Below are 12647 nucleotides of genomic sequence, written 5' to 3' on the forward strand. Positions count from 1 at the left end.
TGGGAGTTCACTGCGCAAGCGCACTCAAGGCTTTTTCTCCATTTCCCCCCGCTCAGTCCCCACGTGTGAACCTTCCCGGCAAAGTTTTGGAGGAAAATGCCCAAATTCAAGGCGGCTCGCGGAGCTGCGGGTCAGGAAAAACATGCGCCTCTGGCTGAGCAGATCCTGGCTGGGGACGCAGTGCGGGCAGGATCCCGGGAAAAGCGGCGGGGTCGTGGGACCAGAGAAGAGGAGGAAGAGTATGTGGGGCCCCGGCTGACCCGACGGATCTTGCAGCAAGCACGGCAGCAGCAGGAGGAACTCGAGACCGAACATGGGACTGGGGACAAGCCCGCAGCGCCACGCGAGCGCACCACGCGGCTGGGTAAGTGGTGGGGGATGAGTGCCAGGAAGAGGGTGGTTAGTTGGGGTGGCGGGGGAGACTTGACGGCCAAAAGGAATTTGGCGGGGGAATCGTTTGGAATCAAGAAAAACAAATCAAATAAATAAGGGGTCCGCATTACACCCTTGCAAAGGTAATGAAATGGGAGACCCAGCTCTGGAGCAGATTTAGGGTGGTCAGAGCCCTCTCCGCCTACTTGTAATTTTAGATACTCGCTTCTAGGCACCCCTTAAGTTAGACCAAAGGAAGTAGTTGCTGACGTCACTGAGCGCTCCTAACATTTATCGATTTGTTCTATACATTCTTGGGGGTTGTCTAAGACTAGACTGCGCTTTGCACTGCGCTAGGAGTTTAGATGCTTTGGGTAAAGAAGGAAACAAGATAGCCAGGTGCCTGACTTCAGGGTTACAGTTTAGCCCAAGAGAGAGACAATTAAGTTGATTATTAGAATAATATATTCCACGATAAAGTATAGTTTCTCTTATAACAATAGCATTATTTGGGGGGGTCAGGCTTCCCAGACCGCATGACCTTTGTGCTGAGACCGAAAAACAAGTGGAGAGTGCTCTTAGCAGAAAGAATGATACTGTTTAGGTGCTCAAGAGGGAGAGAGACAAATTAAAAGATGGTCAGTGTTATTAGGGTAGAAGTGTTGACCTCTGAGTTGCTTAATCCATTTCTCAGATCTCATCTTTTGTTTGTCCTGAGAGCAGTGTTTGACACAATTGAACACTGGCCTCCTAGCTTCAGTTTCTTTACATGGCTTCTGAGCCATCACATTCCTGTTTTACTGCTTCCTTACCTCTCAGTATCTTTTGCTGCTTCCTCTTCTGTCCCCAGCCTCTTATTGATGTGCCACAAGGCTCAATTCTTGCACCACTTCTCTTCATGTCACTTCTCTGGTGCTGTTAACAGTTTCGTGGTTTAAGTGCCATCTACTTGGTGACTGCTTCCAGCTTTGTATTCTTTTTATTTTTTTTTTTAAGATTTTATTCATTTATTTGACAGAGACAGCCAGCGAGAGAGGGAACACAAGCAGGGGGAGTGGGAGAGGAAGAAGCAGGCTCACAGCGGAGGAGCCTGATGTGGGGCTCGATCCCAGATCGCTGGGATCACGCCCTGAGCCGAAGGCAGACGCTTAACCGCTGTGCCACCCAGGCGCCCCACTTTGGACTCCTCTCTTTCTTATTCCACATCTGATCTGTTAGGAAATCCTGTTGACTCTACCTTCAAAATAGATCCAGAGTCAGACCACTTCTCATCACCTTGGAACACAGTCCTGTTTGAGCCACCATAATCTCTCACCTGGATTTTTGTAGTAGCTTCCTGATTAGTATCCCATCCCCCTTACAGTCCACTCACAACAGCTGGAGGACTTCAAAGACCTACATGATCTGCCCCTGTTGTTAATCTGACCTCTTCTACTACTTTCTCCTCGTCCTCTTTATCCATACAGGCTTCATTGTTCCTTAAACACAGTAAGTTAGGGTTTTTGCCCTCATTATTCCTTTTGTCTTCATACTGTTGTGGGTTTATTCCCCTGATTCTTCATCCTCTCAGAGGCCTACCCTGGCCACTCGATTAAAAATGGAAATACCTGGGGGCGCCTGGGTGGCTCAGTTGGTTAAGCAGCGAACTTCTGCTCAGGTCCTGAGATTGAGTCCTGCGTTGGGTTCTGTGCTCAGCAGGGAGTCTGCGTGTCCCTCTCTGTCTTTCCCAAATGAATAAAATTCTTTAAAACAAAGAGAAAAAAGCCCACACTTTCTTTGTTCTTAATGAGCCGTTTACGTGTAACATTTTATTTTTCTGCTTGGATTATTACATCCCTTTCCAGATGCCCTGCCAGCCGTAGCCTTCCAATAATCAGATATAAAAATGGATTGTGCCAGGGGTGCCTGGGTGGCTCATTTGGTTAAGTGTCTGACTTTGGCTCAGGTCATGATCTCGGTGTCCTGGAATTGAGCCTCTTGGGGCGTCTGGCTCTGCATTCAGCGGGGAGTCTGCTTCTCCCTTTCCTTCTCCCTCTGCCCCTGCCCTTGTTCGTGCTCGTGCGCGCGCACATGTGCACACACTCTCTCTCAAATAAGTTCTCAAAAGGGGGCGAGGGTTGTTCCATTGAAATCTGAACTCTGTTGCCTGGCCTCAAGGCCCTCCACGGTCTGGCTTTACTTTACCCATGTAGTCTTGTTTCCTGCTACTGTCTGTTAGATACTCTTGTAAGCAACCTTTCCTGCCAGCGTTGTTACCCATGTCTGGAGCACACTGCTGCAGCACCCACACTGCCTGTCCAGAGCCTGGCCATCCTCTGCGCTCATCACCTTTTACATGCCTGTGGTATACACTGCCTCTGCTACTCATTTTGGCATAAAATGAAGCCCTACAATGTGTATAGAACAGAGGTGAAGAATGCGTAGTCTAAACCCAGACTACCTGCCTTAGGCAAGTTGCTTAACTTCCCTGTGCTTCCGAGTCCCCATCTGAATCTGGGTGGAATAGTAGTACCTGCTTCTTGGTGTTAAGAAACTTAGGTACAGTGTTTGCAGCAGCTCCTGCTGTATAACCAAGTGTGGTGCGTTAACCGTCATTCACTGGCGTCACTGTCGCCTTGGCTCGCATTTGTACATTTTGTTTCTCAAGCAAGATTGAGAGCAGGAAGCCCCTGGGAACTGGAAGACGGTGGGTGCTTCATTGCTTTCGCTGCACCCATCTGTATCTGTTCCAAGTCCACATGAGGCCTGTACTGTGCATGATGGGTAAAGTCGAATTGACCTCTATGTCTCTCACCCATGGCTTGCCTTGGCTCATCCATTTCATCTCCTCTTCTAGGACCAGGAGTCCCGCAGGCTGGATCAGATGATGAGGACGAGGAGTGGCCCACCCTGGAGAAGGCTGCCACGATGACGGGGGCGGACCATCATGCGGAGGTGGTCGTGGACCCTGAGGATGAGCGTGCCATTGAGATGTTCATGAACAGGAACCCTCCTGCTCGGTAGGGCTGGCATGGCCGGGGCTGTGGGATGTCCCGGTGGCAGCTTTCTCCAGGGAAACATACACCCTGGCTGTTCTGGTTCCCTGCTTTTGGGAAGGGCCTGAGCATAGCTAGTTGTGGGGGAACTAACTTGGCAAAATGGGCCCATCCTCAGCGGGAATGACCCAGACCTCCTGCCTATCTGTCCACCTGTTGTAACACTGCCTGGGGAAACAGCTCCCGGGCCTTTTTTCATGTCTCCAGGGCGATCCATCCCATTGGATTTGGTTTTGATCTGCTCAGTTTTCTTAGTGCTAAGCTCGATTTCTTTGGCCAGGTCTCTTTCATACTCTTAGCTTCATTTTGGCCAGGGCTTCTCAGCCTCGGCCCAACTGGCATTCTCTTTCTGATGGAGGGTGTGGGGAGTGTTTAGTAGCATGCCTGACTTTACTCACTGGATACCAGTAGTGATCTTTCCCCCAATTGTGACAACCAAACAATGTCTCCAGACTGCCGCGTGTTCCCTGGTGGGCAGTCGCCCCTGGTTAGAAGCACGGTGTATTGCCACATATCCTAAATGGCAGCTCCAGAGCATGCGGGCGTTGAAGGTCCTCCTACCAAACTCTTAAGCCCATAGATTGTGACCCAGGGGAAGGGGAGTCTCGGATAAAAGGCCCTCAACCAGTTCATTCTGACCCTGTGATACTTACATGACACTGTTCTTAGTTCTTAGGCTTTTGGGAGCTAATGCATCTGTCATTGCTGATAATACTGAGAGATAAGACAGGGAAGCTGAAGGAGTTCTGTGGTCGCTTATCTGAGAGCACAGAGGGAGGAAATGAGCCCTTCGCCCACACTGATGCCCAGCAGCTGAAGTAGACATCACAAAGTGTGTCCTGGGTGGGTGTGCTTGTCCTGCCAGAGAGCCCCTCAGGTTCTCACTCAGCGCCTCTGAACTCCTTTGTAACACAGCGTTCTGACAGGATTGGCTGGGTGATTTTATTGCTTACGGTTACCGAAAACAGGGGCTGCTGACAGTCTTGAGAAATGACACCTGGGACCTTCTGAAAGCAAACCCAGGGGCGCCTGGGTGGCACAGCGGTTAAGCGTCTGCCTTCGGCTCAGGGTGTGATCCCGGCGTTATGGGATTGAGCCCCACATCAGGCTCTTCCGCTATGAGCCTGCTTCTTCCTCTCCCACTCCCCCTGCTTGTGTTCCCTCTCTCGCTGGCTGTCTCTATCTCTGTCGAATAAATAAAATCTTTAAAAAAAAATAAAAAAAGAAAGCAAACCCAGCCCCACGTGAACTCAGTGGTCAGAGGCCTGTGCAGTTGGGGGCACATGGTAGTATCCTGTCAAGTACCTGAACTGTAGAACGTGGAAGACCAAGGTTTCATTCCCACCAAGGCTGTGAGACCTTGAGGGAGTTACTGACCTCTGTGGGTATCAGTTCCTGTGTCTGAATAAGGGCAGTCATGACACGTCTACAAGATGTCGCGCAGCCTGTATGAGATAACATCTGCAAGGCCCTGCCTCAGTGCCTGGTGTTGAGAAAACAGGAGGTGTCTTGAATATGCCTCAGCAGCTTCGGAAGACGCATGATACCAAAGCCCAGTGCGACAGTAATGCTGAGCCATCGTAATGTGGTTATGTTGATAGGCTGTGTGTGTAAGGGACCCGAGAAGAATCTCGTTAATCTTAGAAATCTTTCCATAAATTTTAATAAATGAAATTGGGGGGAAGTTTGTGTCGTAGTCTCTCCTTAATGGCCCCCCACTACTTGAAATCTTGGGAGATAACGGAGATGTGTCTGGTGCTCTGAAGAGGTCACACCAGGACTTTGTAACGGGAGAGCCCTCCGCATGTTGCCAGCACATGGTGGGTGGGTTGGAGATAGGCCGTGCGTGCTGCACACTTGCCGTGCTCTAGCAGTTCCAAGTAACGTGCAACCATTAACTCCTGTAACCCCCGACTTATGAGTTAGGTCCTGTTACTACCCCTGTCTCACAGATGAGGAAACTGAGGCAGAGAGAGGCCAAGCAGTGTGCCCAGGGTCCTACAGGGAGAGGAGAAGCCGGGATCTGAACCCAGGCTGAATGGCTTTCGGGTCTTCTGCACCCTGCAGGGATTCTGTGGTGGGTGGTAGGGCCCAGGGAGACTGGGGCCACCCATCCCAGTGGGATCACAGGTGTACTGGAGCTCACAAGGGGCTGTGTGGGCTCTCTGGAGCTTCCTGGACTGACGACAGCCCTCTGTCCTTCCCTCCCGCACCTCCCTTACTCGTAGACGTACGCTGGCTGACATCATCATGGAGAAGCTGACCGAGAAGCAGACAGAAGTTGAGACGGTTATGTCAGAGGTGTCAGGCTTTCCCATGCCCCAGCTGGACCCCCGGGTTCTGGAGGTCTACAGAGGAGTCCGGGAGGTAAGAGCTGAGAGGAGAGCCATGATGGCATACCCTCCCTGGGGCTGTGGGCTCCCACCTAAGGCTTTCTCTTCCCACACAAATGAGGCACAGGGGTCAAGAGCAGACTTAAGAGCCCGAGTGTGTGGGTTCAGATTCCTACTCTGCCACTAAGGCACTTGGTGGCCTTCGGGAAGGTTCCTTAACCCTGGAAAACGAGGGTGCTGAGAGTACATCCTTACAGGGTTATTGTGAGGATGAAGTGAGCTAAGCCGTGAAAACCACACCGGCGCCCCGGGCTCAGGGCACTCAGCTTCCGTGTCCTTGGCAGTGCCGATTCTGCGCCCTTGTCCCCAGGTGTTATCCAAGTACCGCAGTGGGAAGCTGCCCAAGGCCTTCAAGATCATTCCTGCGCTCTCCAACTGGGAGCAGATCCTCTATGTGACGGAGCCCGAGGCCTGGACCGCAGCGGCTATGTACCAAGCCACAAGGTAGAGTAGAGGGGGTTTAGGTAGGGGCTGGGGGCAGGGGGCTGGGGGTTGGGCTTTCTCTGCCATCGTCATTTCATTTTTAGTCTTGCCCCAGAGCTTAGCTTGTGCTTCTTTAGATAACTGTTTCTCCGGCTTTCCTGTTTCATATCTCGGGGCCGGGACCCTGTTGCGACCACTGTGATGAGTTTCCAGAAGCGGGGCTCAGAACTACTGGGGGATAAGCCCTAGTGTGTCAGAGGGGCCTCCGAAGTCTGTGGCTCCCCGGGCACGCTCAGGTCCCTCGTGACAGCAGGTAGAGAGAACCCGTGTTGGGGACAGAAGGGGGATAGTGGAGAACTCTGGCTCTCCCGAAGATAGTGGTCACTCTGGGTGCACCTTGTAGCCCCTCCTGTGCCCTCTCTCATCTGACTCCGGGGTCAGGTGCACACAGCTCACTCCCACACACCCCTCACATCTCTTGTGTGCACCATCCCTGGTGATATTTTAAGTGCCAGCCGCCAAGCTGTCGAGTGACCTGGGGTCTCCCCCATATCCTTCCCCCCACCCCAAAAAAACCCTAGGATTTTCGCCTCTAACCTCAAGGAACGCATGGCTCAGCGCTTCTACAACCTTGTCCTGCTTCCCCGGGTACGAGACGACATTGCTGAGTACAAACGACTCAACTTCCACCTGTACATGGCACTCAAGAAGGCCCTGTTCAAGCCCGGAGCCTGGTTTAAAGGTGGGAACCCAGGAGGCAGCTGGGGAGGGCCCGGAGCTCCTGCAGGTGAAAGCAGCAAGCCCGATTTGGGAGCTGATTGTGTCTCGGGTAGGTGGGAACCCGCTGTAACACCTTTTTTTCTCACCCCGGACGCAAAGTGACTGCCCCTCTGACCCTCCACAGGGATCCTGATCCCACTGTGCGAGTCGGGCACCTGCACCCTCCGGGAAGCCATCATCGTGGGTAGCATCATCACCAAATGCTCCATCCCTGTGTTGCACTCCAGGTAGTATTGGTGAGGGGGGAGGACAGTTAGACAGGAGATACCAACTAGGAGAATCCCAGGATTGGGGCGGACAGAGTGGAGCAGGAGCTAGAACAGCCCTGAGTCTGTGGCTTGTTGAAGCTCCCGAGCATGTTGGTATTCTGCTAGAATGTAAGTGCCCCCAGACAGGAGCCCAGTGCCTGGCGCCCAGCAGGTGCTCAGTAAATAGTTGAATGAATGAATGAATGAATGAATGAATGAATGAATGAATGAATGAGGAGCATGGGAAGAAAGTGTGTTAGGGGTGGCGATCTTCAGATGCTTGAATCTATTCTAGCCAGATACTGAGAAGAGCAGCTGAGCGAGACTTAGGGATTTGGGGTGAGTGTGCACAGAGCTGGTAATTGGAGCCGAGGGGGTGTCCATTTGGGGAGGTGAGAAGGCCTGAGATGGCCCCCTTAGGACTAGCACAGCACAGGGGCCTGCCGGGGAGGAGAGGGGAAGGAGGGACAGGAGAGGGCGGATCTGCCCTCCAGCATCTCCCCCACGGCTAACCCTTGCCCGCCAGCGCGGCCATGCTGAAAATTGCCGAGATGGAGTACAGCGGGGCCAACAGCATCTTCCTGCGCCTGTTGCTGGATAAGAAGTACGCACTGCCCTATCGCGTGCTGGACGCCCTGGTCTTCCACTTCCTGGGCTTCCGGACGGAGAGGCGTGAGCTGCCTGTGCTCTGGCACCAGTGCCTCCTGACTTTGGTGCAGCGCTACAAGGCCGACCTGGCCACGGAGCAGAAGGAGGCCCTCATGGAACTGCTTCGGCTGCAGCCCCACGCGCAGCTGTCCCCCGAGATCAGGCGTGAGCTTCAGAGTGCAGTGCCCCGAGATGTGGAAGATGTGCCAGGCACCATGGAGTGAGGACAGTGCTTTACCCTGGTCTGAGGGACATGAGAGGACACCAGGATTCCCTGTTGGTGACACAGAGCTTTTACAGCTGAAGTCTCCAGATCTGGACAGTGTGAGAGTGACTCCCGACACCTGACAGGGAGGACTGGAGGGTCTGGCCGGCTCCCTCCTCCATTCTAGGTCTTCATCCCTACTCAGTTCTGAGACCCGATTTGAGGTGCCCCACGCCAGCGTTCCCACTCCCTGGCTGGGCTTGGAATAGGTTCTTTGTCTCAGGCTGTTGTCACGTCACTGGGATGCGGATAAAAACCAAAGGCAGGTATTTATTGAACTTCTGTGTTTTAATGTGATCAATGGAGAACTTTTTGCTTTCCCTCTTTAGCTGGAGGGAAGCTCTTCCCTCCCTGTTCCTGTCTAGGAGTGGATTCTTTTTTTTTTTCCTTTAAGATTTTATTTATTTATTTATTTAACAGAGAGCGACAGCAAGAGCGGGAACACAAGCAGGGGAAGTGGGAGAGGGAGAAGGAGGCTCCCCACTGAGCAGGGAGCCCGATGCGGGGCTCAATCCCAGGACCCCAGGATCATGACCCGAGCCGCAGGCAGATGCTTAACTACTGAGCCACCCAGGCGTCCCTAGGGATGGGTTCTAAACAGTTCACAGAAGATACTTCTCCCCCCCACCCCCTTCACCTTCTCCAGTTTGTGTCTCCAGGTAGAGCCTTCACAGAGGCAGAGGCTACTTTGGGGGAATGCCAGCGACCAGGAAGTGGTTCAAAAGACGGTCCTGTCTCAGCTGTGGGTGGACTGCCGTGGGAGAAAGTCCCTGGAACTGGAGCTAGAGTGAATTATACGGTCAGGTCCCGGGATGAGTAGATCCGGAGTCACCCCCAGACAGGTTCCCTTTCTTGGCTACTTAAAGCTTTAGACCAGGGATTGGCAAACTAGAGTCATAGGCCGGTTTCCTTGCAGTCCATGAGCTAATCATGATTTTTACATTTTTTTAAATGATCAGGGAAAAAATTAACAGTATTTTGTGATAGGTGAAAATTACATGAAATTCCGATTTCAGTGTCCATAAGTAAAGTTGTTTTGGGACACGGCCATGCCTATCTGTTTGGCTTTTATGGGTGCTTTCATGCTGCCTCAGCAGAGTTGAGTAAGGTTGGACCTTGAAGAGTGCAGGGTTAAGGGCGCCAACCCCCTCATGTAGCCAAAAATCTGTGTGTAAAACTTTTGACTCCCCAGACATAACTACCACTAGCCTCCTGTTGACCCCCATCCGCCTTACTGATAACATGAGCCGTCAGCTAACACGTTTTGTAGGTTAGAGGTCATATGTACAGTACTCCTACAGTAAAGTAAGCCAGAGAAGAGGAAATGTTAAGGGAATTGTGAGAGAAAATACATTTACAGTACTGTACTGTTTATGAATACCCAAGTTTATACATCTGTTGAAAAAATCTGCGTGTAAGTGGACCTGCCCAGTACAGTCCTTCCAGAACCCTTCTTGTTTGCATTTGGTGAATTCGTCCCAACCCAGTTAATGTATTTAGGGAGAAATTGGTCATGAATTTCGGATTTATCTGAATTTTTGTCTTTGAGAAACACATGAAAACTGCCCAGCTGAGGCAAGCCAGGCACTACAGAATGCACAGGCTTCAGTCACCAGCGCTCCCTGCTTACCTTGTGTGGAGAAGCACACCCACACCTGGTGTCCTAGCTTGCCTTCCACAGCCCTCTGACCTCTGCTTCCTCAACACACACACACACTTCAGGGCTTTTTCAAGATAAAGGGCCATATTGTAGTGTGTATGTTTCTTAACCATTTAAAGTAAAAACTAGGCTGTCCACTTCATTTCCTTAAAAATGTGTCACTCATTAAGTTTTTGAGTATTGTGCCTCAAGCCTGTTTTCCCATGAGCCCTGTGGTTTTTATTGTGCAATTTTGCATGGTGCAGTGAGTTTTAGGAATGCATACGTCCCACTGTAATGCAGAACTGACTATATCTGGGGCAGAAACCAAATGGCCCACAGAGCCTTTACAGAAATGGCTTGTGATGCCCCCTGCATCATGACCCTTAACTTCTGTCCTGCTTACATTGTGCATTCTAGGAACAGCTTGTCCCCATACCACCATCCAACCCAAGAAGCCAAAGCCAGGTTTATTCCAGAATCTTTATTAAGGTAGCATGATGGTCCTGGGCCACCAGCCTGGACCTTGTGGCCTTAGGAAAGACCCGTGTCAACAGGGCTTGCCTCCCTCTCCAGACAGGGGCTCAGTCACCTCCAGTTTATCCCTGCTCCATCCCTCACCCCCAGAGGATGGGGCAGAGGGCCAGAGGGAGAGGAGGGCATGGCCCCACCCCAGGCTGTAGCAGCTCCTCGGCCACAGAGATCATCTAGCCAGTAGCAGAGGGAAGGGATGCAGCAACCACCAGGGTTACCACCACTTGTGGGGGAGATGGTCCCCACCACACCCTCTTACAGTTGTCCTCAAAACAATTAATAAATTAAAACCACCTCTTCCTTCAGCACTGACCCCCCTCAATCACACAGGAGAAGCTGAGCAGAAAGCAAAGCAAGGAGGAATTGATTGGTTCTGCCCCTCTGACAGAGGCCTGGGCCTGCCCTCTGGGAGCAGCTGTGAACATGGATACGCAGGGGCCTCCAAAGTGTGTTAAGAGGAGCTGTCCAGACTGTTTCCCCTCACACGTGTCCTATCAGAATATCCAGAACTTCTTCAGAAAGACCCCAATCCAAATGCAAGAACTCTGGAAGGTGTGGCACCTTTACAAGGCACTGGGGGCATGTTGGCATCTGAGAACATGAGAGCCCCAGAGATAAGGGGGCCTCAAAGAGGAATGCTGGTACATGTATTTTACCTACTTCAATTTCATTTCTGACCAGCCTGGCCCACCGCCAGCTAGGATCAGGGAAGGAGCAGGGCTGGTCAGATGCAGAGGAAAGGAGGAGCCTGGCTGGCCACCCAAACATGGCTGGCCAGGCCCCTTAGTGCACACTGCAGGGATAGGTAGGGCCTGACCCCTTTGGCTTTGCAAGGGGCCAATAGGAAGGAGCCCCCTCAGGCTTCAGATGTGGCATGGTTCATTCCCGCAGGCAGGGAGGGGGTGGGTGGCAGTGTCCCCTCCTCTGCTGCCAGTGGCCACTGGAGGGGGCCTCTCCAGGGCTACAGATGGATGGCTGTGACATCTGTGGGAGTGCTGGTCTGGCTGGGCCCCTGGCTACTGGAGCCCCTGGGGGCTTTGGGTGCCGGGCTAGGCGAGGGCTGGGCGGCTTCTCTGAGGCTCTCCCTGAGCGCAGCTTCGATCTGCTCCTGACAGGCCCGCAGGCAGTCCTGCAAACGGGAACAGTGAGGAGTGACTGCTGGGTGGGATGGCAGAAGGTCCCCTTTGGGACTAAGGGTCTGCTTCCCCACGGCCCACAGCATCTGGCAGCAGGTGCAGAAGGACACCTTCCAGCACACAGGGAAGTCTGGGGAGGTTAGGCCACAGCCTGGCCCCAGGAATCAGCCTTCAGTTCTAAGAAACTGGCAAGAGGATGTGGCAAGGGGGTGTGAGAGCAGCCCCGCATGTGACAGCAGATCCTCCACCCCCACCCCTGCACACCATTTGGCAGAAAAAGTGCACCCAGGGACAGTGCCCTTCAACCCACCCAAGACACCTGCTCTTCCCCAGACCAAGGCAGGAGATAAAAGGCCACAGAAGCCCCAAGGGTGGGGCACCTGAAACCCTGAGCGGGGACTAGGTTAGGGATGCACAGCTCCCTCTGCTGGAGGCTCCGGGAATAGCGCTGCTTCGGGAACTGCTGATGGGGGCAGTCCCAGGGGCCCTGCACTCACCACCTCAGTGCCTGTGATCCCTGCCAGCAGCTCCGTGAGTTCATCCCCGGATGTGGAACACGCACCGAGGCCTTGTACTGCTGCCCCAATGCTGCCCGTGGCGATCATGGATGGCGGGTACATGGCAAAGGTGTAATCTTGGAAAGAGGGAGAGGGAAGCATGAGGCAAAGGCTTAGCGTGGACTTCCTATGACTCAGAATAAGTGCCAGGTAGCGCGAAGAGAGCAAGAAATGCCCTGCAGTGAGTGCTGGGAGAGCAGCAAGGGAGGAGGGCAGGAAAGGGCCTCTCTCCTAGAGAGTACCAGGGTGGACAGCAAACCCCCAGGTCCATCAGGCCCAGGGTGGCTGGTTAAGTGAGCCCGATCAGGGATGGGGTGGGGTGGATAAATGAGTTTCTTCCTGGTGTGGCAACAAAACCAGGGTCAAGAAGACCTTGGTTCTGCTCCCAGCTTCATCACTATGAGACCTTGAGGAAGTCACTTCGCTCTAAGCCACCTACATAGTGTGTGTGTGTGGGGGGGTCTCTCAAATCCCATACAGCTCCAACTATGTTCTGCCTTTTCTGAGGCCCCAGTCTCAGAGGGGAAAGAATATTCACATATTTTGAGAGGAGTATAAACCACAATCCAGTTCCATGCCACCCTTCCAAGTCTTTGGATTTTCCTCATTTGGCAAAA

At 52.7% G+C, this 12647-nt stretch overlaps 2 protein-coding genes across 4 annotated transcripts in view; one reads left to right on the top strand and one right to left on the bottom strand.

The window, feature by feature from the left end:
• Positions 1–6: 6 nt before the first annotated feature.
• On the top strand, positions 7–8433 carry BYSL (bystin like). Its single transcript, XM_040643466.1, has 7 exons — positions 7–364; positions 3209–3371; positions 5636–5774; positions 6111–6244; positions 6805–6965; positions 7128–7230; positions 7778–8433. The coding sequence occupies exons 1-7, from the start codon at positions 97–99 to the stop codon at positions 8121–8123; spliced, it is 1314 nt and encodes a 437-aa protein (XP_040499400.1). The 5' UTR covers positions 7–96; the 3' UTR covers positions 8124–8433.
• Positions 8434–10272: 1839 nt separating this feature from the next.
• The window catches only part of CCND3 (cyclin D3), an 89953-nt gene continuing 87578 nt past the window's right edge, over positions 10273–12647 (bottom strand). For all 3 annotated transcript variants that reach the window (XM_008691914.2, XM_008691913.2, XM_040643465.1), the window contains 2 exons: positions 11971–12107; positions 10273–11466 (listed from right to left, as the gene is read on the bottom strand). In XM_008691914.2, the coding sequence (XP_008690136.1) occupies positions 11299–11466; positions 11971–12107 (305 nt within the window). In that variant the 3' untranslated portion in view covers positions 10273–11298. The remainder of the gene's footprint in view (positions 11467–11970; positions 12108–12647) is intronic.

This window comes from Ursus maritimus, unplaced genomic scaffold, assembly GCF_017311325.1.
Source record: "Ursus maritimus isolate PB19 unplaced genomic scaffold, ASM1731132v1 scaffold_29, whole genome shotgun sequence".
NCBI classification, from domain to species: domain Eukaryota; kingdom Metazoa; phylum Chordata; class Mammalia; order Carnivora; family Ursidae; genus Ursus; species Ursus maritimus.